The sequence below is a fragment of the Glandiceps talaboti genome, chromosome 20 (genome assembly GCF_964340395.1).
Source record: "Glandiceps talaboti chromosome 20, keGlaTala1.1, whole genome shotgun sequence".
Taxonomy (NCBI): domain Eukaryota; kingdom Metazoa; phylum Hemichordata; class Enteropneusta; family Spengelidae; genus Glandiceps; species Glandiceps talaboti.
Genome location: NC_135568.1, coordinates 10,488,367 through 10,516,165, shown reverse-complemented (window position 1 = coordinate 10,516,165; position 27,799 = coordinate 10,488,367). Strand labels below are relative to the sequence as shown.

At 35.9% G+C, this 27,799-nt stretch overlaps 1 protein-coding gene across 2 annotated transcripts in view; it reads left to right on the top strand.

The window, feature by feature from the left end:
- The window catches only part of LOC144450918 (la-related protein 4-like), a 45,838-nt gene extending 18,626 nt beyond the window's left edge, over positions 1 to 27,212 (top strand). Inside the window, exons 3-13 of one of the 2 annotated variants that reach the window (XM_078141680.1) lie at positions 7,063 to 7,240; positions 10,670 to 10,919; positions 11,530 to 11,666; positions 12,694 to 12,797; positions 13,403 to 13,567; positions 14,042 to 14,296; positions 14,914 to 15,005; positions 15,546 to 15,815; positions 16,140 to 16,371; positions 17,010 to 17,246; positions 17,872 to 27,212. In XM_078141680.1, coding sequence (XP_077997806.1) covers positions 7,063 to 7,240; positions 10,670 to 10,919; positions 11,530 to 11,666; positions 12,694 to 12,797; positions 13,403 to 13,567; positions 14,042 to 14,296; positions 14,914 to 15,005; positions 15,546 to 15,815; positions 16,140 to 16,371; positions 17,010 to 17,246; positions 17,872 to 18,249 — 2,298 coding nt within the window. In that variant the 3' untranslated portion in view covers positions 18,250 to 27,212. Of the gene's footprint in view, positions 1 to 7,062; positions 7,241 to 10,669; positions 10,920 to 11,529; positions 11,667 to 12,693; positions 12,798 to 13,402; positions 13,568 to 14,041; positions 14,297 to 14,913; positions 15,006 to 15,545; positions 15,816 to 16,136; positions 16,372 to 17,009; positions 17,247 to 17,871 lie in introns of both variants that reach the window. The other variant, XM_078141679.1, reaches the window with a different exon arrangement.
- The last annotated feature ends 587 nt before the right edge of the window (positions 27,213 to 27,799 follow it).

Sequence of the window (27,799 nt, the reverse complement as noted above, 5' to 3'; positions counted from 1 at the left end):
TCACTGCAAGATCAGCTGTTGTGGGTGGTGTTATCATCCCTTTCAAGGGGAGGAGATGATGAAGACTCTCCCAGCAATGTATTTTACAGTCTACTCAATTTCAAGACAAAAAAAAAATTATGTACAAGATGAGTCGGATTATAATCATTGAAAGTGAAACTTGTATAACACACCTGTTGCTTTGTGATGGCTTTTTACATAACCCAACCGTATACCCCACCATAGTCTGAAAGTATCAACTGCATCAAATGAACATACCATTAAAACACCATGGAAAATAAAAGATTATATTGTTTGACCACTAGGAGTGCTATTGTGAAAACTTCTTAACCAGAAGTGAGGATAAGATTTATTTTGAACTAAAATAATCATAGAAATATTGCATAATTTATTTGAATTTGGTGGTAGTGGGATTTAAGTGCCTATATATTGTTAAAGTTGATATGAAGCAAGTGTCATGTACATGTAGGTGCTTTCTGTACATCATAAATAATATTAATGTGTTTCTCTAAAGACACCATTGGGTGACCCTAACATAGATTGAAAGTGCTGTTTGCGAACCACTGAGTGTCGTCTAACCTCTTCAACTATTTGACATAATTTTACATGTAGTCAAGGGTCTGTAGACTGGCATAGAACTAGAAGCACAAGCTCAATTTACGTTGTGGTATTTTACCTTGAGCATTCCTGGCTTTTACCCCAGTATAGAACATACTTGTTATTTACACATGTAATGGTCAGCAAAGGAATCACATGTGGAAGTTGAACACATGTTCAGGAAGGTTTCAAGATTACAATGATGTCTGAGAGTTCAATAAAAAGGCAACTCTTGTGGTCTGTAGTGCAGTTGGGTTGTACACATGGTATCAAATCATCTCTTCATATCTTGAGATTCGATGCATGGTAGCACTAGACTAGTGGTCTGTGGTTTTAAAAAAAATCTTTTGTTTAACTAGCTATACATATTGCAAAGCATACAATTCAAGTATTTTGGAGTGAAATCAACATATGCTTGCTTGAACTCAAGTTGACCAGTGGAATGCCATAAACCCACGTAAAGTCAACACAATTTGTTTTGTGACATAATGAAGTGAGCTGAGGGTTACTAACCCCCTGTTCTCAGATCATACTGTTCTATTTAACACACAATTCATAAAAATGATGTTATTTCGTGTCTAAATGATAAATTATTGACTTACCTTTACTGTAAGTTGTGGCATTTATATGAGCATTCAAATATCATAAAACATACATTGAAATTTGCATATTCAGATTTATCACTTCATTTGTTTAAAAGGTCATAATTGTAGACAAAATGACTATAAATTCATGGCTTTCTGAGACTGTTTTGAAGTTGGGAATTTGTAAAGCATATACGATATGTTTGCATTTTAGATATAATTTTGATATTATTACGATATTGAAGACAACATTTGAGATTGTGTAACTACATGTACGTAGATTTTATGATTTTGAAAGCACAAGCTCAATTTACGCTTTTGGAAATCCAAGGGTGACACAAGTCTTACATATCCTTTCATTTTATTTTATTTAGTGTGGATGTTGTCTTTGATGATTTTTGTCCAAAAGATTTGATAAAGATTCAGTGTTTTTGATAAGGTTGGAATACCCTAGTAACAGAAAGGAGTAAAAATGGCAGAGTGTTTCCCATAGAGTCAATGGTAAATTTGTTTGGGAACCCACTTAAAATGACATGGGAACCCCGGTAGATTTTACCTACTTTACCCTTAGCTAAAACACTCTTTTGTTTCACATTGAAAATAAATGTACTGCTTTTGAATTACATTTCCCTGCAAGGATTGATAAAATAAAAATAACTTGCTGCTGTCATACTAAAAGTACTTATTGTAAGTTTAACTGACCCACATTGCACAAACGCGAGAGAGATTGGAACTATTTTAAGTATTTTGAAGTGTATTCATAGGCCAAGTGTCAAAGGTCACACTCAGTAGTCATGCCATCCATCACACTACAACACTGGTCTTCAATAGATTATGAAATACTTGTGTAATATTGAACTGAAACCTATTTGAATTGAAACAATCATTTAAATGTGCCAGCACACTCACCATCTTGAATGATACATTATGGGAAGTGTGGTATCAGTCAGTCAATTTAACACATGAATCAATCATTCTTGTGAGCAAGCTTGTCATGTTGTTTACGACCACAAACATTTTAAACTCTTGTTACCCACACCCTTACAGAAAGGTATCCTTCTGATCAACAACCCACATCAGGTATCACCTGAACAAATATTCCCATAATCCTGTGTGTCTGAGCATGCTCAGTGTGGCTTGCTAATGGGAATGTAAAATTTTGATTCTGTATCCTAGTTTGTCTGAAGAATTATTTAATAGCGGAAAGTATGTCACAATGTGTGTGCTTATAACAAAATAAGTCCTTGATACAAAAGGGATGTTATGAATAATAATAGAATAACCACACCTGGAACATCCTGGATGTAATTAATTCACTCATAGAAACTACTGGGAAATGGAATGTATAAAGTCATTAGCCATGAAATATTGAAAATTCCTATCGTCTGACATGAAGACTTTTCATTGGGTATGTATATGAGTTTGAAAGCGAGATTGAAGTACTTTCATTTAGCTAGTTGATTTGAGTTGAGTGACCACGAAATTTTCGTTTCAGACCACTAAATTCAATTTCTAATAAGTCCATATTGTTTCCAGAGCTGGAGAGAATGCATTAGAAAAAAAGTATTAAGAATTCTTGATTCAGATTTCATATTAGCTGCAGGAAAATTTAGTTGACATTTTTTATATTTTTAAACTTGATGGGAATTTAGAAATTTAAAAATTTAAAAATTTGCAGACAAAAGTGATGGGAAAATTGTCGATAAAAGGAATGCAACATTGATATTTACTAACATATGGATTTGCTGTGGACCACTAATGATTGTCCACCCCCCTCCCCCAAAAAAAACAACAACAAAAAAACAAACAAAAAACAAACAAACAAACAAAAAACAAACAAAAAACAACAACGACGACAACAACAACAACAAACAATGAATAAAAGAAAAGAAAGAAAAAGAAGATTTTTAACCCTAATCTAATTTCTAATTATTCCTTTAAAAAAATCTCGAAATTGAAATGAAATAATTTGATATAGGTTTTATACCACTAATATTACCTGGATACATGCATGTACAGAATATTTGAGTTACATGTAGGTCATGAAGACAGTACCCCAGAGACTTGTTGCAGTCTGTTAGATGTAGTACTGTAGCCGTTTTGCTATATCACTCTCACTACACTGCAACTGCTACAGATCACCCGCTATAAAGCTTCCATCTAAAATATGTTCAGGATCCGGGAGCACATTTTTAAACCATGTTTTTTGGTAGACAACTATCCGTCACCTCTTTGAAAGTTGAGCATATTCTATGTAACAGACTACAACTGCATCATTCTTGATTGGATTAATGCTTCCTCAGTTATTTTAAAGTGGAAATCGGTCTATATTCTTGACGTTTCAGCTAACTTTTTACATTCTGCGGACATGTTGACTAATACTGCGCATGCTACATGCACTGGCACAACATCGTAATAGACTGCCGAGTAGCACACCTGTGTTGTGATTTGGAGTATTTGTTGCCGTTTTGAACATAAAAATGAACTGATTCAAGTATTTACGTAGTGAATGTTGGCATTGAAGCTAGGGAATACTGACTATCTTTATGAGAAAACCCTGGAAGTAATTGCCAAGAGATTTTAGATTGGCCGTGCTGGTAAACAGAATTGAAGCTTTGTTTTGGTTTGCAAACCCTGCAAGAGAATACAATGAAAAATGGTGAGTTACAACAACATAAAATATGAAATAGAATAAAAAGAATTGTAAACAAAAACAAAGCTACAATTATTGCAGCTCACGGGTCTGTATGTCAATTCTACCTTTAAACCCACAAGGTACAAATGTAGGCTTGAAATAGTGAAATTATGACAAGTCTGTGAGCCATGGACGTAACAAATTCTTGTAATTGTTGTGTTGGGATATGTATATACACCTATAGTACCACATGTAAATGTTTACAAAATGATATATTGTGTTCCTGTGAGTCAGAAGGAAGAAAGAGAACGATTGTTAAGTCTCTTTGTCCTCTCACCTGCTGTAGTTGTCCTAGGTAACTATTGTAATCCCTTGTATTGTTATTACAAGTGTGCCTTCATTGGTATGCAATGACGTCAGCTCTAATTACGGACAGGTTGAACACACAACATCCAACACAGTGTATTATGCATATCTAAGGTTGGAAGGATACTAGGTCAATCCTGATGAAAAGTAGTTCCGGATCCTTACATGGACTTCACTGTGGCGGGAAATCTTTACAAAGTAAATTGACCACATCAAGGAGAAATTACCACAAAAGAGCTTTACTAGGTTCATTCTGTTAGCTATACTCAAACGTAGTATTTTTAGATTAGAATCAGAATCACTTTATTCATATTTGAAAATGATTAGCATATAGACCACAAGTCATGTGTGTATAGATGTATACATTTCACCTTGCACTAGAGCAGCTGGTATGTTATGGATTACCATGACAAAGGTAATCAACATACAATTAACTGAAACAATAGTACTGTATTTATTTACAAGGCAAATCATTTGAAAACCCTTTGTTGTTGGTCCCAGGCCCAAATGGGAATTTTTCTTGTCAAAATTATCCCTTTATGTATTTGTTAAGGTTTGACACTGTGATCAATGGAAAGTGGGTCAATATAAATTGCTTGGCTTAAAATAAAGGAAAACAAAAACATCAAAGTCTTTATATGGTCTATTGAAATAGGTCAAGCTAAAGATATGGTATTCTTTAGAAGACATATTTTTGTCAATTTATCTTAAAATTTTAAATGTCCATTTTGACCATGTAGTTTTTATGACGTCAGACCAAAATATACAAAATGGTAACAGTAATTGTAAAAGTACACAAAAATTGGTTTTCTTTGTGGATTTAACCCAGAAATAGTATTGACAAATGGGGAAACCATATCATTGTTTCTGTGAAATTGAAACAGTTCATGTTGACAAAAATCAAATGAACCAAACTAAATATAATAAATAAATAAATGAATAAACGAACCCATGCTAGGTTTGAAATTATGTAAATTTTCTTTGTGGATTTAACCCAGAAATAGTATTGACAAATGGGAAACCATATCAATGTTTCTGTGAAATTGAAACAGTTCATGTTGACAAAAAATAAATGAACTGAAATATATATAATAAATAAATGAATAAACGAACCCATGCTAGGTTTGAAATTATGTAAATTAATAAGTGGTGAGACCAGTGTGCCCTCGAATGATAGCTAGATTATGTTGTTCTGAGTCAAAATGAGGAAAAAACTGGCATTTATTGAGAGTCACCACATAGTAACTAAGAGATCAGAGAACACTAGATATTGAGTGCATCAATGGCGTGTCAAATTGTCTTAGAGGGCACACTGGGTGAGACATAGAATGCTGTTTTTACATATAACGTTTATCTTTATGTGTTGACTTTAAATAGTCATCATTTCAAACAATTGTCATTTTGATGTGGATTATTAACCAGGAGAGATGGAAAGCTCAATACTAAAAAGTGGAATTACTTGTGCAACGTAACATAACCATTGTATGTGGAGTGTGTTTAGATTTACATTGTAGTAATTTCTGCATGACTATCAAAGTTAGCCGCAAGGTATTAGACACACAGGTATGCATAATAAAACCATGAAGTAAATGTGTTTAAAAGTTTTGGAAATGTCAACGAGACTTCGACTTCCCCTTCCCCCTGGCAAATGACATTCAGAGCAAACAGGGTAGAAAGCTTGAATAAACACAAACTATATATGAAATGTACCCCTTGACATTTACAGTCTAGCTTGTAGATATCTGTACATTATGTCAAGTGTGAGTGACAGTTAGTTAATGATTATCTTCATGTCAATATCATTCAATGTATTATATAATATACTAGGTAGAAAATTAAGTTTTATGAGGTAGGTTTTTAATATATTATCAAATGTAATAGTTAAAAATTAATGTTTGTTTTAATTGTGAAAAAGGAAATTTTGTGTGGGCCTCTCAAAGTGAAAAGGATGTACCATGTGGGGGTGTGTATAATCAACATGACTTGTTCTCAAGAAGGTATAATTTAATTCCCTAGATTATGGATAGGTGGTAGTATTATGTAGTTAGCATTTAGTGTATTCATTGGTGCCATTATCAGTGATGTTATCAATATTGTGGTTCTCATGATGAAAGTATTGATTGTCAGTACTGCTGATATCAGTGATGTTATCAATATTGTGGTTCTCATGATGAAAGTATTGATGGTCAGTACTGCTGATATCAGTGATGTCATCAATATTGTGGTTCTCATGATGAAAGTATTGTCAGTACTGATGACATTTCTCGTGATGAGTATTTTGGTACATCAGTGATGTCATCATTGTCACCTTCATGAATGGTTTTTTCATTCCAAACATTTTGGCATTTTCTTGAAATTACCTTATTTTATTTTTGTGGGAAGGTGAAACTTTTAGGAATGTATGGAAATGTTATATTGAAATAAATGGAAATTAGATGAGTTTGGATTTAGAGGAACATCTGTCCACAAATATGTATTCAGGCACGTACAAATTATAAACGTGAATCATATTTTTCTTTGTTCAACTGAGGAAAATACAAGTGATAATAAGGGTCTGGATTTATCACTTCGAGTTGACAAATTTGAATAAATACATGGAAAACATGTCAAACTGCAATATATCTTAGTCTACAGTTTACACAGACTAAATGCAATGAACACTTTAGTTTGTTGTCCAAAGCAACTGTAAACGTGTTAACCTTCAAGAAGATTTATGGAAATAGATATGCAAAGTTTGTTGCATAATATGTATGAACAACATGTTATACTGCATTGTACTACATCGACAGTTGTGTTGCAAATTCTCAATCTGTGATCTATTGTGTCCAATATCCTTAATCATCATCATAGTTACCAAACTTTACTTTGCATTATTTTCAGGTCACTCCCAAGACACCAACTCTGAATCCCAATGCTAAGGCATTCACGGGCGGAAAAACGACGACGACTACTCTTACAACGACACAGACACTGGATAATGGTGACATCGCTTGGCAAGAACAGGGCAATAGTAACTCTTCATCACCCACAACAACACCACAGGTAGTAGCAATACAGGGTAAGTTTGGATCCAATTTAATGTCTTTTACCATCACATCATTAGCAGAGAAGATATGATTTGAAATGCAGGCAGTATGCTGTTTCTGCTTTGTAATTACATAACACCAACCATACTTCACTGTAACAGCCTGGTGAAGCATCTGCTCTCTCCTCCAGGTTCTGTCACGTTGTATGTAATCATTGGATTGACAATTGTAAAAGTGGTGGATAACAATTCAGCAAAAACAGTGATTTTAGAACTTTAGGAGTCTAATAAAATAAAATAAAACCTAGCATGTTATTCAGTTCATGTGTCTTCACTTTCTGCTGTCACTTGCTACATACTAGAAAAGCATGCCGTGAGAAGAATAATTTTTCCCAGTAAAAGAAGATTGCAATCCACAATCGCCCTCAGTTTGCACAAGTCTGCATAATTAACCTTATTACAGGAACTCTGTAGAAGTTCACATCTTTCGTCACCAGACTAATTTGGAAATCGATTTAGTACAGACATTATTTGCGCCAATTATTGCATTCATAGTTCAATGACTTACTGCTCCTGAATGTTTAAAATTACATGCCTGTGTAATATAAGCATATGTGAAGTGATCTTTTTTTTGGTGTCATGTGATAGTCATGTGTTCAATTATATAAGGTCACAACAGGTCACATGCTAAAGAGTGTACAGCATCTGAATGTGCAGACACAGCTACCTTTTATGATTCAAATTCAAAGAAAGGTGAATCTTACATAGACTGATAGCGTAGGCATGTTTGAAAACTAACATGAATACTACCCTAAATTTAACTAATTGAAGTAAAGAAATACACTGATGTCTGTGATCATTTAGTTTTAAGGAATTGTTCATATATAATTTTCTGTAAAATGGGTTGTTTAAATTGTTGAAAACAGACTCGCTATAGACTGCATAATCAACAGGATAACAGTATTGATATTGCTATTCAATAAGGTCCTGCTAACCATGCAAGTTCAAAGAAAAGTCCAGACTGAGTTGTTTCTATTTTGAGTACACTTGTATTGATTACCGCCATCAACTTATAGGAAAAGTCCAGTCAAATTTATTTTTCCCCTTAGTACACTTGTGGTGATTACTGCTGTCAACACTAATATTTTGAAATCGTGGAAAGAAGCTCTACAAATACAAAGAGTGTCAGAACAGAGATTGGGATATTTATGATGTCATCACCAGAGGTTTTCCAATGGTAAACCCATACAGGAAATCTCCAAAATGGCTTAACACATCAAGTGTGGTAGAACTTCCTAACACGATTTCAATGTTGAGTATGTTACCAAGGTGCTGTTTTATCACCCCAAATCATATGCAAGTGGATACCAGTAATACATACAAGTGTATGAAAGGTAGAAATAAGTCATACAGGAGAATAATATGTTCTTCTACCACGACCAAGGGTTTTTATTACTTACGAATACAGACAGTTTGACAAAACCTGTCGACCTGAGCAGGTGAAACGTTACTCATAAGTAGTAAAAACCATTGGCCGTGGTACAAGAATGTATAAGTACTGTTTTACCGACCTGATGAATGTGTGTGAGTAAGGAAGTTTGACAGGACTTTTTGAGTCATTGTTCACCCAGTAGTCTGATCTTTGTGTAGGTAGAAAGTGCTCTACTCTGATGAAATTATAGTGCAAATTGTAGCCTTTCTAAAACATAAGACAGGGGAGTATTGATTCCAGCTGGCTCGCATTTGGGATGAAAATATTTGTTATCTATTCTTACATGTATATTAGAGAAAGTTTAATCCTCTTTCTACCCAGGAGGTATTTGTCTGTACACAAAAGACTACAAGTTGGGAAAAACAGGATAAATTAAAATTACATTCATACATTTTGTAACTTAGTATTAATGATAAACTAAAAAACTCCAGATACATATGTGAATTGTGTTTCAAAATATCAGGAACTCTTGTGTAGAGTGGACCTAAAACAAATGTTTAGTGGTATATATTGAAGATTTTATTATCAATTCTTCCTTAGGCCTAAAAACAAAAATTGTTTGGTTCTGGTTACCTGACCCCCACCTAGTATTTCATGCCACCCCTAAACTATTTTTCATGCATTCAAGAAAAAATAATAAAATCATGAAAAATTGTGAAGTCTTGCAAGAAATAGCAGAAGAGCAAACTGATATCAACTTGAAAAGACAATATAAAACCGTTCTTGCAATCTGTAATGGCTGTACATCTGGTGAGAAGAAACCAATAACACAGAGACCATATGGAAATCAACAGAAAACATAACTACCCTGAACCAGACACACGCGTTTGAAAAAAAAAGTATATAAATTTTGTTTTTTAAATGTATCTACCTCACCTATTCTGAAATTTAGTGTAATTAAACCACACAATTATTTTTTGTTAAGTCTTAGGACAGTTTATATTGTTGTCAGCTTCACTGAACACTTTCTGCTTTAATTTAAATAAAACAATGACTTCTCTAGATCTCTATGTTCTTTGCTCTGAAGCCAAAAAAGGGAATGTTGTCAATTACATTGAATGACATCATTGTATCATCACCTGTGTAACAAAATGCTCCCACCTCCAGCAATAACTCACAAATTTCCCTAGAGAAGTCAATTACTTTATAACCTATGCTCGATGGTAGAATATAACACTCATTATTGTAATAAGGAAGTCAGTGGCTGTTTATATTTCATTTCTGTAAAGTTATTATTGTCACAAGGAAAGGTTAATGTTCTAAATCCCTAAAGCCGTTGAAATAAGGGTGTAGATTTCCTTATAATAATGTATTAATTTTACAATTGATTTGTGTTTTGCTTGCATTTCATCGCCATATTAGGGTTTGCAAACTAATTTTCACACAAGATTGGACATATATGAACTAACATACTATTAATAAGCAGTGTGACCTCTCGTAAAAAGGCAAATTTTGTTGTCAAAGGTCAGAATGGTGACAGTCTAGATAGGTCAGAGTGGTGACAGTCTAGATACTCACTATCTGACACAACATACTGACTTGACATGCTCTGGCAAACAATACTTTGAAACCAGACAACCAAGTCTCTGGGCTAAAATAAAGAACAGTGGTGACTTCTTACAAGTCATAACATCTAGCTATAGTAAAGATATAAATGTAGCCTCACATTGGAAAAGTAAATTTTGGGAATTGACAGAGAAACGTATCCGCATTACTTTAATCCATTCAAATGTTCTACATTAGCAATCATTTTAAACCACAAATAATCAAGGACATTGAAAGTGTGTTTCTATATTTCTGTACATCCACTGTTTGTATTTTGTATGTACTTCAAAATTCTCCCAGAAAATGATGAAAGTGGTTCGCAGAAACGCTCAGAAATAACATGACTTAAAGTGTGTAAATTTTGAATGTAGCATTACAACACCATATTGAACCTCTCCTACATGTTTACGTCTGTATAATTACAGGTCCATTTCAAATCAATGGTGATGTAGGTGGCAAGTACACCACAGGGACTGTCTTCCCATCACCGTCAGACTCACCCATACCAATCACTCACTTGACTGTCAATGGTTACCCGACAACAGAGATGACGTATACCCCAAGTACAGAGGGACAGTTGGTCTCAGGGGACGAGCTAGCTCAGGACACCACTCAATCAAAAGAGGATGGACTGAGAGCAATGCTCAAATATCAATTAGAGTACTATTTTTCAAGGTAGGTATTTAAACTCCTGTGTCTGGTGACTCTCGTCACAGACTAAATTATTATTAGTTCATTGTGCTCCTGGAAAAAAATTATTGTGTCGTGACTACAATTTCTTGTAGGCTATTTATTAACTTGAAATGAAGACACACTCTTTCCAAGATCGAAATTTGATACACAATATGGATATGAAGGTTGGTTGTTGATTGATTGATTGATTGATCGATCGATTGATTGATTGATTGATTGACCAATGAAATTACATTTATTCCTAATACAGTAGATAACTTTGCTACGCAGTAATATCATAGAATTGAATGATTGCTTGCTTGCGTGACAGCAGGGAAATGAAATACCATACAAACACAATAACAATGTCCCACTAATTGGCTGATTGATTTATTGATGCTGATGAAATTACGTTGTTTGTTGGCAAGTCTAGAAAATCTTTCATGAAAGAACATATGATTGAATGATTGTAATTTTAGCTACATCTCCATGTCAAAATATGTAGACATCACATCATTAACACACAAGAAAACAAAGCTGTGTAATCTCGAATAGTGCTTAGATCATCACTTAAATCCCAAACTAATCATCCACACACCTTGTTGTCTTGCAGAGAAAACTTAGCCAGTGATACATATCTACGGTCACAAATGGACTCTGACCAGTATGTACCAATATGGACCATAGCCAATTTTAATGCTGTCAAGAGACTAACCAATGATCTAAATCTCATTGTTGAAGTTCTCAGAGGTATGTAGAAATCTTTATTACAGTTACTAATTTACCATACTTGACGACAACAACATGCGACGAGACTTCTGTATGCGTATCTAGGCGTTTTGTATAATTGGCGGTATTTTTAGAAGATTATTTTGAATCTAGGCATTTTACATAACTGGCCGTCAGTTATCAGATTATTTCATTTGTTATGTACACTTTCTTCCAAAGGGGGTTAGGAGTACACCATTTTTTTATTTGTCAAGGCTGAACATTAGGAGTACATAATTTCTTTGTGAGGTAATGGTGCTGATTGATTTGACAGTTATAAAAAAGGACATCGTATTAGTTATAAAGATAATGAATTGTGGAGATCTACACTGTAAACCTTGAACTATTCACTAAAGACTATTCCCAATATCTTGCTAGAAAACAAAACAAGTAAATAAATATTGACAAAGATCTCGTGTACACATTTAGCAAAGGTTTGTAATTCATGGTAAATGAGTCCAGTGTGCCCTCTATGCCAATTTGATGCACCCCTGATGGACCAAAATTTTGTGTTCCCCTATCTCTTACTATGTGGTAGGTAACTCACAAGAAATCAAAGTTTTTCTCATTTTGACTCACAACAACAAAATTTGGCTATCATTAGAGGGCACACTGAATGAGTCTCAGTTTTAGAATTAGTTGAAGACCGTAGTATGGCAAAGTTTCCAGTCTTTAAAATATCTAGATTTGCAGTAAGAAAGGTGTTAATAAATGGTAGGAACTTGTCAGAGTTAGTAAAGATACTCGCAGTAGGTTCTTTGTTGTCATAACCAGGTACATCAATTACTCCTTGTGGTAACACAGCAAGGAATTTCAGATAACATGTGTATGGTAGTATAGACTGGAGTAGGCAACATTTGATGTGGGTTCAACCCACGTGTAAGAATGCGACAGTTGATGTCAACAAAACGGACAGACTTGATGGATACAACTGACCATTGAATGGCATAATCGTGTTGTTTGTACCACTGATCACTGAATGGTTTTGGGTTCTCTTTTTCCTTGACAGAGTCTCCTTATTTACAAGTAGATGATAAGGCGGAAAAGGTTAGGCCAATTACAAAAAGGTGTATAGTTATGTTACGAGAAATTCCTGACGCAACTCCTTTAGAGGTGAGTATAGTCTAGCAGTGACTTCATTTAACAAGGAGGCCATTGATACAGGAACTGTCCTATTTTGGTGGTCACAGACCAGATGTGTGACAGAAGACATGAACTCATCCATTACTTGCGAGATAGATTGGGCTAACATGTAATGCAAATGAAACGTAGTGTATCTATTCTGGCAGAACTTGTACATATAAATAGTAACAGAGCATGTAACAGCTACTTAGCGGCTTTCCTGTGAAAAATCTGTTACAAAGATAGATATACTGTAGTCTGTCTTTTCTGCTTGAGAAATATGGAGTACATATTTTTGCCAAGTTTGTTTGAAACCCAGAAACGGGGACGGTAATCAAGTTAAATTTTCGAATAAATTTCTGTACCTTGTATCACAAACTTTTGAGGTGACACTTAGTCAGAAACCTGGAAACTCATTTAGATGTTATGTATTCAAAAATTTCTAGGTAGTAGAGATCTAGTAGCTAATGTAGAGATCTGTCAGAAGTAACAAAACAGATTTCATTTTGAGAGGAACGATCAAGAAAATTGAAGCCATTTTTTGTACTTGTTTACTGCTGAAGATTGACTTGATCATATCATTGTGTCATTTACAGGAAGTGAAAGCATTATTCTCAGGTGTGAAATGTCCTAGGTTTACAAGTTGTGAGTTTGCCCACAACTGCAACTGGTATGTGACATTTGAAACGGAGGCTGATGCCCAGAATGCATACAAGTACCTCCGAGAAGAAGTTCAGACGTTCCGAGGAAGACCAATCATGGTAAGTATGCAATGCTTGAAATAAGGTGTAATTGTAATACAATCATAACAACTAAAAATAAAGGTGACTACTGTGGAAACAACAAAACTGTTAGACACAATATTGAAAATGGAAATTGTTCTGTCAGTTATTCTAGCCAAGTTATAATTAAAAGAAGATACATTTGAAATTAAAAGACATGAAATAACATTAAAAATAAACTTAGTCCTTTTCAAAATTGTGTGTATGTTTGTGTAAGTCGCTGACTACAATCTTCCGGTTGTAATAAATTGATTGAATATATATTTCATGATTCCAAAAATCAAATTGGACAGTTTAAATATAGCCAGATTTGAATAGTGGATGTGAAACAATTGTGATGTTTCAATCTACTCCAGACTTTGATCACGTACTGATGTTAATTATGCAGTGTTAATGTTTCCTAAACTGGTGGAAAGTAACAATATGATACATTGAAATTTGTTACCTTGACAGGCTAGGATAAAGGCTAAACCTCTGCAGAGTTATACCGCCAAGATGAACGGTGTAAGGTCTCCGACAACGCCTACACCAACCCCGACGTCGACTACAACTACAACAAATATATACCCACAACAACAATTCCAGTATAGCCCAGTTTCACCAATTATGAATGGTGCTCAACAACAACCATTTGCCTTCTATAATCCAAACATTATACCGCAACAATGGCCAACTAGTCCACCTCCTTTCTTTGAGGCGGCTCCCATGGTAAGTATTCTCCATTTTCGTGGTCATACAATGTAGCTAAAGTACAGCCTAAACAGGAAGCGTTACCCAGAAAATGGTGTAGCATATAAGAAAATACATTCATGTTGTAAGCTGTGATAGTTTCACAAGTTGAGGGTATTGTTTTTACATATGTAAAAATTGTAAACTGTATGTTAGACTGGAAGGTGTGTCATGTTGTCCTTCCCTCGCCAATGTGTGAGGGCGCCCTGTCATGGCACACCTTATTGTAATAGTTGATTGATGGCAACTTATTGCAGACTTGATAGATGAGAACACTGGTGCTGAACATTGTAGGATTGCAAATCCATTGTTTACATTCATTCAGCTAGTAATGACAGCCCTGCAGTGTTCAGAAGTAAAAGGGTCCAGGTCTCTAGGGGAAACCATTCAAGTGTGGAACATGTTTCAGTTTCAGGAACTGTTGTCATATGTTGATAAAAATGTTTGTTGTATTACAATGATCATGCATCATAAAGATAAAAATGATTTTGAATCCAGACTGGTATATAGTTCAGACGGTGTGGAAAATGTTAAAGCTGTTGTTGCCATAGCGATGGTCACTTATCAAGATATGATGTATGCATTGTTGTTTGCAGGCTCATTTTCCCGGGAATGGGATGGCACCTCCAAACAAATTCCATCATAATCCTGTGAATGTTGGAAGGTATAATTATCAGCCTAAAAACAGGTACGTGAAAATGTAAGTTTTTGTTAAAAATATTCCTGACCCAGTGGTTGAAGAAATGGTGTTAGTAGACTTCAGATTATCCTGTGTGTAATTTGTGTGATAGAGTATAGAGAAGTATATTTAAAGAAAGTAATCTGAATGGTAGTTGTTCACTTTAGTAGTAGTCCACAAATCCTGAAGTATAAGCTAGGGAAGAGATGTTGTACAACTTTCCCTTTGCACTGTTGGCCGCATTAAAGTGTGTCTAACGTGTACAAATTGCCATTTTGCCAGATTTGCAATGCACCCAAAATAAAATGCATTTACAGTATGTTATTTAACGTGATAGAAAATAACACCATGTTGTCACAAAGCCTGAAGTCAATATGAATTAATGAATCTTTATTTAGCTACAAACAGAACACTGTTTTGCACCAACATCTTAATTGAAGACTGACCAAAATTATTTCCGTACTTTGGTGTGTGAAGAGCTCTTTTCACTTTTCATTTTGTTTAATTGCTATGGGTGTGATGTATATATGTGTTAATTTTATGTGACAGAAATCAAACGAAGACACATCAGAGGGCATCAAGTACACCTGAACCAAGGACTGTGGAACGCAATAACAACCACGAGATTCAACGATCAATTCATGACAGAAACAGTACTGCCAATGGTACGCATAATCTCAGTCCCAGGACATCTAGAGACAATGGTGACAGGAGAGATGTGGATCGTGAAAATGGTGGTTATAGAGGAAGACGAGATAACACATCTCCTAAGCTTGGTCAACAGGAGAATATGTCACACCAAGGAACAATCCCGCAAAGGTTTGTCCAAAATCAAATGGTCTGTTGGTAGTGCGCCCTCACAGGCTGAATTTGGGGTAGGCTGATGTATATGCAGTGTGGGGAAGCCATTTTGTTTTGCTTTCCTTACGTGTGTAACCATGTTCATAGTATTTCTGTAACAACAAAACAAGATTGAAATAGGAACATCAGCTTCAATATTATTGTCATGAGGATACCAAATATACTTTGCAACCAAGAGCATATGTGAGAAGGACTCCAAAATATTTAGAAGCAGGAAAATTTTGATTTCAACTTTGCATCAAATCTTAAATTTTCATCAATGTTTTGTATTTTCCACAGTAGAAGAGGTGGATTCAGTCGACGTGGACGGAGGAGAGAAGATGAAGGACCTGGACGGAGAAATTCACGGGAGAAAAGAGAGGAGCTGCCAAAGCCTCCTTCTCCCAAACTTGATCTTGCTTCTCAGTTCCCACCACTACCAGGAAGGGAAAATGTGGTCAAAACTGAAGAAACCGAAACCAAATTACCAATGACACCCATGGCAGATATTCTGAAGGGTGTGAAAGACCCAAAGGTGAGAGATCAATAACACAAAGAAATCAAAATTGTGGTGTGAGTGTGTCGTGAGTAGTGATAGGTAGGTGGGTGGATGTGGTGGGAAGTGATAGTTATGTGGGTGGTGGGAAGTGATGGGTGGGTGATAATTGGTAAAATTCATAAAGTTACATAGTTTTTGTACCAAATGAATATATTTTCTCAAGCATGGTATGGTGCATTTTAGTATCCACAGGACTTACTCAGGAAGTTATAGAAACGATTTTATCATGTATGTGAAGAATGAAGGTTGATGATTTAACAGTGGAGAGTTTCAAGGCCAAAATCTGTTCACTCTAGTCTCTTGACTTGATAGAACTATGTAAATGTTGACTCTGATAGCAAGACCTTTTGCCTTGCACAGAAGTGTGCACGCTGAGACCAAGTAATGTATTTGCAGCAAACTTTTAGACCAGTCAAAGCTATTATAGGGTTTACTTTGAAGCAAGTGTTCCAATGATGACATCCTGAAAATGAAATTATATTTACGAATGAAATTTCATCTGTGTTGTTAAAATATTGTGTATCAGTAACCTTATCAAACACATACATACAAAGAAAAATTACTTGCTAATTTTTTTTGAGTGAACTTGACTATAAATTTTGTTTGTTGTCCAGCGTTCCATGAGGGTAACACTTACAGAGAATGCCACTCCAAGCCGAGAGGCAGCTTCTAATGATGTCATACAGAAGCATGGTACCCCACCTGCTTCTCCAACAGCCTCCCCTACTACTAAAGTACACCAAGTCAGTACGGAAGAAAGGCTTAGCAAAGACATGACTCCTACTGTAACTAACAGTAAATCAAGTCCACAGAACGTCACTGCCAACAACATCAGTACAGCTCAAAAACAGGTATGCTTCTCACAATGGTGTTTACAGACATGCATGGCGCTGGTGGTCAAATGAATACTATTGTCACAACATGTTGATACAACAGTGATAACTTATAAAGTGGATGTTGGTTAAATTATAGTCTTAGTAGGGTATCTCTGTGAAAGCTAGCTCTATAAACTTGCAATGTACTGTTTTGGGACTTCCAATGTTCACACTATCTTAATCATAGGGTGATTAGAATTGCACAGCAAAGGAATTGCTGTCACCCACTTTAGTAATCTACCACATAAAATATCAATAGTTTGATATGTCTATTTCAGTAAACCGAAGCCTTGATGAGGCAAAAAAAAAAAAAAAATGTTTTTGGTCAGGACAGTTTGTCTAAAGTGGTGTGACGACACTTTTTTTTTTTTTAATTCTCAACAAACCTGTCACTCAATCTACTATTTATGGCAGTTACTGTTCTTTTTATTTAGTACTTAAGAGCAAGTGTGCATGTGGGGCAGATGTCATTTGCTTGTTCATGATTGGCTCTGCAGTTGTCTTCACTGAAGTAGAGGGGGGGGGGGGTTATTTTTGTGCTTCAAACATTTTGGGTACAATATGTGAGGTAAGGACTTACTCAATGTATTTATGTTGACAGGAGGAAGGGCAACGTTCTCAGCAACCAAAGCTGAGTTATGCTCAGATGTTGGCACAGATGCCTGTCAAGAAGCCTTCCCCTGCGCCACCACCACCACCACAACAGCAGCAACAGCAGCAGCAGCAGCAAGCACCACCACAGCAACAGCAGCAGCAGCAGCAACAACAACAACAACAACAAACAACAGCATCTCAGCAAAAATCTGCAGCGAAACAACAACCACCACAACCTCAGAGACAGTTACCACAAAGACAAGCTGCATCGCAACAGCAGCAATCTCAGAAAACAGACTCTGCTGGTGAACAGTCCCGTCAGAATGGAGAAAGCACCTCCAAAGATCAGTCTACGAGTGGACGCAAGTCACCCATGATGAAGTAGACATGTACTGACACGGAAAACAACTGAAATCAAGATGACTTTTTGCTTCAAAATTTATCCAGTGGCATTTAAACACCGCTGACTCGACAGATATGGTGCTATTTGGTTCAAGGGTATGCTACTACCCACAGGACTACGCCTGACCACCCCTGCCAATGGAATTTGGTATCTTCCACTACCATAGCTGAGAATGTTCTATTTCATTGTAGGGGATGTCAGGATAGTGAGAAGCAGTGAACTTTAATTAGACACGGTGTACAGAGAATGGACAAGCAGGAGGTCATTATTGTAAATTTTAGAGTTAGCTATACATAAGACCTTCAAGTGTGCATATAAATAAATAGGAATGTGTATAAATGAGAAAATCTGATATGGTTAGCGTAGCTTGGTTAGCCCTAAGAATATGGGACTGAGTTACTGTTGACAACCTGATAATGGTTAACTAGCTCTGTTAGCCCAAGATATGGTAAGCTTAGTGTGGTTGGCCTTGATATGGTTAACTGAGCCTAAGTTTAGCCAAGGTATGGTAAGCTCAGCTTGGTTATAGCCATGATGTGGTTAAACTGAGGCTGGTTAGCTGTGGTATATGGTTAACTCGCTTGGTTAGCTGTGATATGGTTAAACTGAGCCTCATTTACGATGATACAGTTATGTTAGCCAGGTTAGCTGTGATACGGTTAGCTTAAGACTTCCAGCAGAGTCACTCTTAACTGATCAGCTCTTTTACAATTGATAACAATCATACCATATGTGTTAAACACCTGTTATCAGAATATCAAAAATTGAATAATTGACTTTTTTTTTGTTTTCACCGTTTTCTTGTGGTTTGGACAGATTGCAAAGGGAACATAGGTTTGTACTAAATGCATGGATTTAGGGGGAATGATGGTAAAGGTCAGTGATGAAGACTGGATTGAGGTAACATTAATGTCTGTTTGATAAGAGAGAAAGCATCCATACGTACATGGTTGCAGATTCAGCAGACTGCTATGTGTGCTGAAACGCCAGGAAACTACTGTTTGCAGTGATTGGTTTCCATTTATGTGCATAGAATGTTGGATATGGACAAATTGTTATTATATAGTATAAATAATGATTATGTTTACATTTGATGACTAATTATTAGCGTAATGAAATTTATGAAATGTGTGTCCGAAATGAAGTTGGTAGAAAGAGTTGATGGGCTGTTAGCAGATGCCTAAACCTTCCCACCCTATCCACTAGGAAAATTTGATACAATCCTTTTGTGTTCTCTGGTTGGATCAGTCCATTCATCACACAGGTAGGGGTGAATTGGTCATAATGTGTCAGTTATGTCACATTGAAAAGACCGTGCATTTTGTGCAATAGGTAACTTGTGTGCCTAATAGAGTTGGAAGCCAACTAGCTGGCTGGCAAATTAACCCAGCTTTTGAATTGGATGAGTGTATTGTGCCAACTTGATAATGTTCTCGCACTCGGTGCTAACAGTGACAAGTTGGAAGGTACACAACGAAAGCAGATGATTGGCTTGAAGTGTAATCTAACTGCATTTAGCAGTGTCTGTAATTATTAATGTTTGCAAACATTTAGAAGTAAACCAACAAGTCCTCACTGAGGATTATTCAGAGACCTTTTAGATAAGCAAATCAATGATAGTGAAATTGTCAAATTATCAAGGCACAAATGATTCTTTTCTTTTCGGTGTTTGTGTGGATTTTTTTCTCACCGTGGGTGATTTTTTTTTTTGTCCCGTCAAATTTTTATGTTGTCAAGTAACAATGGCATATTGTTAAAGGAGAAATCATTTTAGGATTTCAAAAAAGAATGTTGGGTTAGAGTCCGTCAAGTTTCTTGATTTCTTGTAACGGTCCCAAGTAGCAGAATGATTGTTTTAATCTGGTGTCAATAGTAAGTGCTAATTCGGTAACAGGAAGTCGTTAGAACCATCCAACTATTGAAAGAATGAAGCATTATTATAGTGGTCAGAAACATCAAATCATTGAAATGACGAGGTTTCTTTGTGAACAGCTTCCTTGCGCCATTGGTAAATTGGTGATGCTGTTATTCTAGTGTATAATATCAAAAACAATGTACCCTAGGGTCGGCATCAAAACAATATACCCAAGTGCTTTGTTTGGAAACGGTGTACTCAAGTGTGTCATTGAAAACAATGTACCCATGCTGGCCAAGTGCATCGTTACAAACAATGTACCCAAGTGCATGATGTACCCAAGTGCATCCTTGGAAATGATGTTCCCAAGTGCATCGTTGAAAACATTGCACCCAAGTGCAGTGTTGGAAACAATGTTCCAATTGCATTGTCTGGTGTGATATTGTATACCAGGAATTCCGTTGCCGGAATTAATGTGGTTGAGAATTTCACAATATTCTGTTACTCTAAGTTACATGTACAACTTTAGAGATATGTGTATCATCAGAAAACCAGTACAAGACAGGGATGGCAAGGATTTGGCATATCACCAGACATCTCTACAAGAATGAGTTGAAGGCAGGAAAGTAATGCATTGCATGGATGTTAATACATAACTTTGTCTATCATCAGATTTTGTTCAAGAGTGAAGGCAGAGTAGAGATCGATCATGCACAACGTCCTAGTAGAAATGGTCAGTCCATAGACTGACAAATTATCCTGGTTTGTCATGCAAGTGTTGGCCCAGTTGTATTACTCTTGCACCTGTCTCTAGAGGGCAGTCTATCTGCAGAGAAACTTGTGATTACTGACGAGGTCCAGTCTTTGCGTAAATGTGTATATAGTCTGGCAAAGAATGTGTTGTAATTTTCAACTTTTTTTTTACCATTTTTAATGGAAATTGAAGGTGGATGCTAGTTGGCGTTACTGTTGGTCATGTATTTGTATGAATCCAACATGTCCTGCATCTTCCATGGCATTGTTTGTTGTTGCTGTCCTTGTGGTATTTTTATTTCTCTTTGACGGGTTTCTCTTTGTAGATTGATAGTAATGTGAGCACCCTTTAACAAGAAAACCACACTTGATTGTATCTTATTAAAAACCATACAAGTCTTTGTGCCTACCATACTTGTATCCGATCTACTTTGACTCTGTTTGAAAAAAAAAAAGGAAAAAATATTACTGAAATTTATTTTTGATGAAGCGGATCGTCATGTTAAAACAAAGTATTTGAACACATAGTGTATCTAATGTAGGTTGTTTAGAGGTAAGCATTTGTCCACTAAAATGTAAGATAAGTGGTCGAAGAATTAGATTTGCGATCTAATTAGGGGAGCCTTGACTTGTAAGTATCACTGTACGTAACTATGACCAAAAAATTATATATTTTATCAATTCAACGTGTTTTTGTTACACTTCAGTCGTTTGCAGACTTTCAGACATTACAATTCGAAATAGTGCAGAACATATAGTGACATTGAAATAATATAGTATTGTAGAAAATAATCAGTAAGTTAGGCACCACACATGTAGTCTACACTAGCACATCCACACTAGCTTAAGGGGCTAATTCTGGGTGATATTTGAAACTTTTTGAGGTGTTAATATTTTTTTGAGATTTTTCTGCTGATACTATTATTTTTTTTCTTCAGTTCACAAACGACTTCTTGTAATTTCAAATGAGCTAATGCCAAACAGTATACAGTAGCTGAAAGAGGTAGCAAGAGTCACATTAAGTAGAAAGAATACTCGAAAAGACAAACATTTTAAAACAAGTTTACGCACTGTATGTATTAGTCAACTGTAGTGTTACAGATTTTGAGCAAATGAAAAACTATTTGACATATTGTGTAATCGAAGATAAGTATATTATTGCTGTTTTTTGTATTTTCAATTTTGAAATTGAAGCATGTGAAGAAAGATGTTGAAATCTATTGCAATGTTTTACGTCGAAACCAGAGAATGTCTTTCTTTTGTTTTTCTTTTGATTCTTTTTTTTTGCTTGTGTACAAATGGGAACTATAGCACTAACGTCTAATATGTATTGTTTAGTAGTGTTTTGACATTTTTGAACATACTCTTTACTTTGTCTCCTTTTTGCAGTGATATAAAAAATGTATTATGAATTTGTCTGTGTGATATAGAGAAATAAGACGGTTGTTAGAATAGGTCATGCTTTGTATAAAAAAAAGAAAAGAAAAAAAAATAGCATGATTTACTCACTCTGGCATGCTGAACTAGAAACTCAAAATCCTTGGTGGTGTCGTCTACAGTCAGGCCACTGCAGTCAACTTTTGAAGGAGAATCGAACAGTAAATTGAGGTTCATTTACAATTTAAACAGTTCACATGAAACTGAAGTTTCGTACTCAATAATGATCTTAGTAATATTGCTACGTTATATAACCTGGTTTGAGAAAATTTTATTAACATTTCTAAATGTTGTTGGATGAGGCAAAATATCTTGCCACCATTTTCTTTGTTTAAGCTTCCCTTAGGTGATCAACATAGATTCATTTGTTATGGTTGACTTCATTTTTGCCAATCTGTAAAGTAAATTATGAAATGTTTTATTGTCTTATTCAGTGTATTACATTGTAAACGTATTTTAGATGCAAATATGTGTGTAGGGATTTCATGTTTCGGCCACACCCTCCTGTACAACTCTTTACCATAAGCTCGGCCAAGAAACTTGTCAAATCGGAAGCTGTCAGAGCAAAGACTATGTCAACATTTAACTGGAATCCAAGAAGTCGTCCCTTAAACTTTTTGCATATGAATGGAAAAAAATGTGTCTAAAAAAAGTTTGATCTGAAACCTGAAATATTTCCTTCAATTTTTGACAGATTTTAGTATTCAGGAAAATGATGGAATTGTCAGGGTAACTGAACTATGTGGATAAGAAAAATTAAATATCTTTATGTCTAAGAATGCAACTTATAAGAGCTACATTTTAAGGCTGCAAAAGATCATTGCTAAGTTACAGAGGTAAATTTATAAAAGGCAATAGGCAGGCAAATGAAACCATGTTAGGGGGCAACTCTACAAATCAGATTCAAGTTAGGGGGTCTTACCAATTTCAGACCCCCCCCCCCCCCCCCCATAATCTAACCGTTGCTCCCTAGCTTGATCACACCTTTTGTTTTGTAAAGTCCACCCAGTTTTAGCTTAAATGTGAAATGTTAAGCAGCTACTTCCAAAGCAGTGAGTGGCACTATTTTCTTCAAATCAAACTTTGTACATGATACCATAGAAACATAATGCAGAAAATTCTGAGGCATATTTCATTTGAAAAGTCCAACAACAACAACAACAACAACAACAACCACCCCACTTGTCAAACATCTACATTCATCAAAAACATTTTTGGACGGGAAGCCCCAAGGGTTCTCTTTTCAGCATGCCAGAGTAGAACTATTTTTCCACAGCAGTAAATAATTTTCATGAGACTTTTAAAAAAAATCTGTAATAACCATAATGTATAGCAGAAATATATTCAACCTCAACTGAGTTTTCATCCATTCAACTTTGACAGCAGCAATTTTCAAATGTTGGGGAACCTATCGTTGAAATCTTTTAATTTTCCAGTGGCTTTTTGCTTGAAATATTTTGACACTTACAAAAAAAAAATGTGTATCCTTACAAAGTAATTAATGTATTGTTTAATGGTAAACTTTTTGAAAGTGACATTAATTAATTGTATAGTTGTAACTTTGACTGCCTTAGAAACAATAACTAAATGTTGACATTTTGATGTTGATTTTGCCAGATTGTGGTGTCGGAAGAAAGATAAAAAAAAAAGAGAGTTTTATTGTTGCACCGTTAACACATTGTACAATATCCTGCAAGGAACACGTAGATTCGGTGAAATCTGAACAAGGGGTCCTTGTATACAACTACAGGGGGCTTTTAAGTAACTTAGGTTGAACAGTATGTTTAAAAAAAATATTCTTTAAAAAAAAAATTATCTTTGAACACTTAGAGGAAATGATTGAATCATTCCATGCATATTACTAATGTTACTACTTATAGATATGCCAAGTCTGATGTCAGGTCAAGCTACCATGTGTGCATGTGCTTTGCTTCAAGTAATCTGTATTCCGTCTGTAAGGTATGCCGTGACAGGGGGCGCCTCACACATAGGTCAACCCTAACCAGGCCAGTAAGGGTAGAGCGACACGGCGTATCTTACAGTGTATGTCTTGGCCTACTTCATTTGCATTGCCTAGCCGGTGTAGTTGGTTGCCTCAGTGTTGCAGTGAAATCAACTCAAAATAGCTCCACAGATTTCTAAATCTGCAGGTTGTCATGTTTATCTATTTGTCCAACTTTCCAGATAGTTACTCGAACTGATGTTGATTTACACAAGTTTGATGAACTGGTGTATATAGGCAACACAGAATCATGTTCAGACATTTGGAATGCTACTGAAAATTGGACTTTGTTCCTCAAATCTATATAGCACCCCCTAGTCTCTCCAGCACTAACAAAGTTTGCGTACGGAGGATATGTGATATTTGTTCCCACAATCCTGAGAGATTTGAAGTGGAACTTCCACAACAGCCTTGATAACCATCGAGACACTGATGAATGTGCTTGGATATCAGTTTTGGCTACACATAGCTAAATGCATCAAATCCCAGCTTGTGGTTGTCTGGTTGCATGTCTTTGCTCAGATTTTGGTATTCATGTCCACCAAAGGGAAAGGAAAGCCAAAATATGATTAATACATGCAACGGGCTAAGCTTTTGAAATATCATTTCAGTTGTGTGTAACAAGTGCTAGAGGGCGCTGTTCATTGTAGAGGTCTGTAGAGAAACAATGGCAATGCAGAATGTTGTGGCTTGGATGACGTGACAGTAGAACAGTTGAACCTACCTGTGTAGGTTCAACTCAATGCAGTCAACAAAATATCAGTGTGGGTTCAAATGTGAACTCGCTCAGTATTCAATAGTTTATAACGAGGCTTTTAATATGTGCAGACAATGTCAATGGTAGCCGCCCACCTTTTAAAACTGAAATATCTATTGGCACTATATGCCTCCTAGACGGTCAGACTTGGATGTTGATTTCAATTGTGTACTATTTATCGTTCCCACAATAGAGGGAGCTAATTGGAAGTTGATTGTACATAAGTATTATATCGCTATATTATGTTACAGAAGTCAAACAGCTAAACATACGAGGAGAGAGGGGAGACCTCTACGGTCTATGAGCTAAATAACGATTTACTGGTTTCGTTCGCTATTTAGTTATATTCAGTTATAAACAGACATATATATTCATTTAGTTATGTTTTAACGGAACCCATAACCCAATCTTCATGCCTGTTAAAACTAAATCAGCTATAACCTTGTGTACTATATTCACTTTTACATATTTTGGCATTTCAAGAATTTTCATGAAAATATGTTCAGTAGGAGAATTAGACCTATGTATTTTGATATTTATGCAAGTGAGAAGCATCAAACATGAAAATTTGGAAGACTTGAGAGACATATCAAAAGCACTGCATTCCTGTATCAGGAATATTTTTTTCCCTTTCCTAGTTCTCAAGATGAGACCGTGAACTGTTCCGAAGTAGCCGAGCATATACATGTATTGGGAAAAATCACTTTTTTCCTGTACTTCTCTGTCAGTGTGTTATGAGATCACAGAATACAAGTTAACCAAAAACCCAAGTTCTAATGGCAGTACTTCAGAGTGACAATGTCACAGGTGTGCATAATTTATCGCTGTTAATTCTTGAAAAATTTGATCCTGTTAAGTATTTTCAGAGCCCATCGTTATTGTGCCTCGTAAGTCCAATTTAACCAGATAATGCAACTCTACTGTAGAATTGTTTGAGGTGCAAAAAACAAAATTGAATCTGATGCAAACAGCTCGTAGCTCATATGATGTTTTAATCTGTCAGTCAGTGTGTATGTACTGCACAGAAGAGATTCTACAATGACTAGTTTGTCAGGGTACGCCATGACGTGGTGCCTTCGCGCATCAGCCAACCCATTGGCCAATGAGTGCTGAGCAAAACGACATAGTTTGACATGCTTGCCATTCAATGTATTACATGAGGGCATCAAGCTCCCAGCAGCCGATTGGTGGGGAGGGGTGGGAGGTAGGCAGGGGAGAAAAATCAACTTTAATTTTGAATCATTGTCTATCAAGGTGACATCCCCACCCTCCCCTGATATATTGATAGGTGAATCTGGATAAGGCCAGCTGCGTAGAGTTAGGTAGGATAGGTCAAGTAAGTACACTAATTTGACACAACCATAGTGCCTATACAGGGAATTATCCTATGAGGAAAGGAAGGTCTAGTTGGGTCCTGAGGGTGCTTTGTGTGGCTATGGATCCTACAGTATTTTAGGATACTATAGCCTACCACAGAGAAACCACATACAGTGCTTAGCACCATGGTAACCGGTTGCCATAGTTATCAATATTTCACAACACAACTTGTGTGACAGAAACTAGAGCTTACAAGTTTTTTATATGCTTGTACAATGGTTGTATAGAGTAAAAAGTTGATGAGTAGGATAATCACAATGAAATAGAGTTTTTGGTTTTCAGCACAACAGAGAGGACCGTGATTGTAGCCACACAGACCCATATAGACTAGATAACTTCACAAAAGTGTCTCATATTCTCCTTTGCACAGTTACTTCGACGAGTTTCACACACTCAACAAAAGTGTAACAAGTAACACATCCACCCCCACCCCCTTCTGGAAAGCAATTCACAATATATAACTTGCTGATCTGAGTGTTCAAAGATAAGTGAAGACATCTGCATGATGACAGACTGTACCTGTCGCATCTTGTGACCCCTCTACTCAACTATGTTAAAAGTATAGAGTGGAGAGTATGAAAGAGATGCAGACACATACAAAGTCGTATTGTAGATTGTCAGTATTTGAAGTCTCTCATTTTAATTTGTATTATTTTTTTCATTTTGAAAGCTGTATAGTAACTGTAAAACTGGGAAAAATTAAACTATTGATTGAGATTCCTGTTCAGCCTTCGACTTACAATAAATACATCCAGTAGTGACTATTTGGATGACACAAATATGTTTGTGTTACGATGTGTTTCTGTTTTCCCCCGTTAAGTGTTTCTGTGATTTGAAATCTGCTTAAAGTGGCACAAGCTGAGTTTATAAACCTTTTTACTCAAGTGAAAATACTGACATAAAACCTTGATTCAACTATTCTAGTATAATATTAATGTTGATGTATGTCTTCTGTGACATTACAGTTGCCTTCTGGTTTTGTTAGAAGGGTTTATTGCCTAGTATGGATTTCTTGACATTTTTAGGTACGTATCAAAAATTACATCATCGAATTGTTTATGTTATGTTATCTTAATACCAGGTTTGTGTTCAGTCAATTGCTAGTCCTAGTTACGTATGCTTCAATAAGTAGAATACTATGAGTGACTTTTAAATACACAGCGTAAATCTTGCCTAAAATGTATATAACCTCAGCTTGTGCCCCTTTAATATACAATGTTTGTCTGCATGTGATGTCATGTTTCAGTTTCCCTATCAAGTTTCAGAAGTGTTCAGGTCTGGATATGATAGTGTGTGTTTGATGTTTCTGTGTTTCTGTTGAGTTTCATAAGCTTTCAACTCATATGAGAGA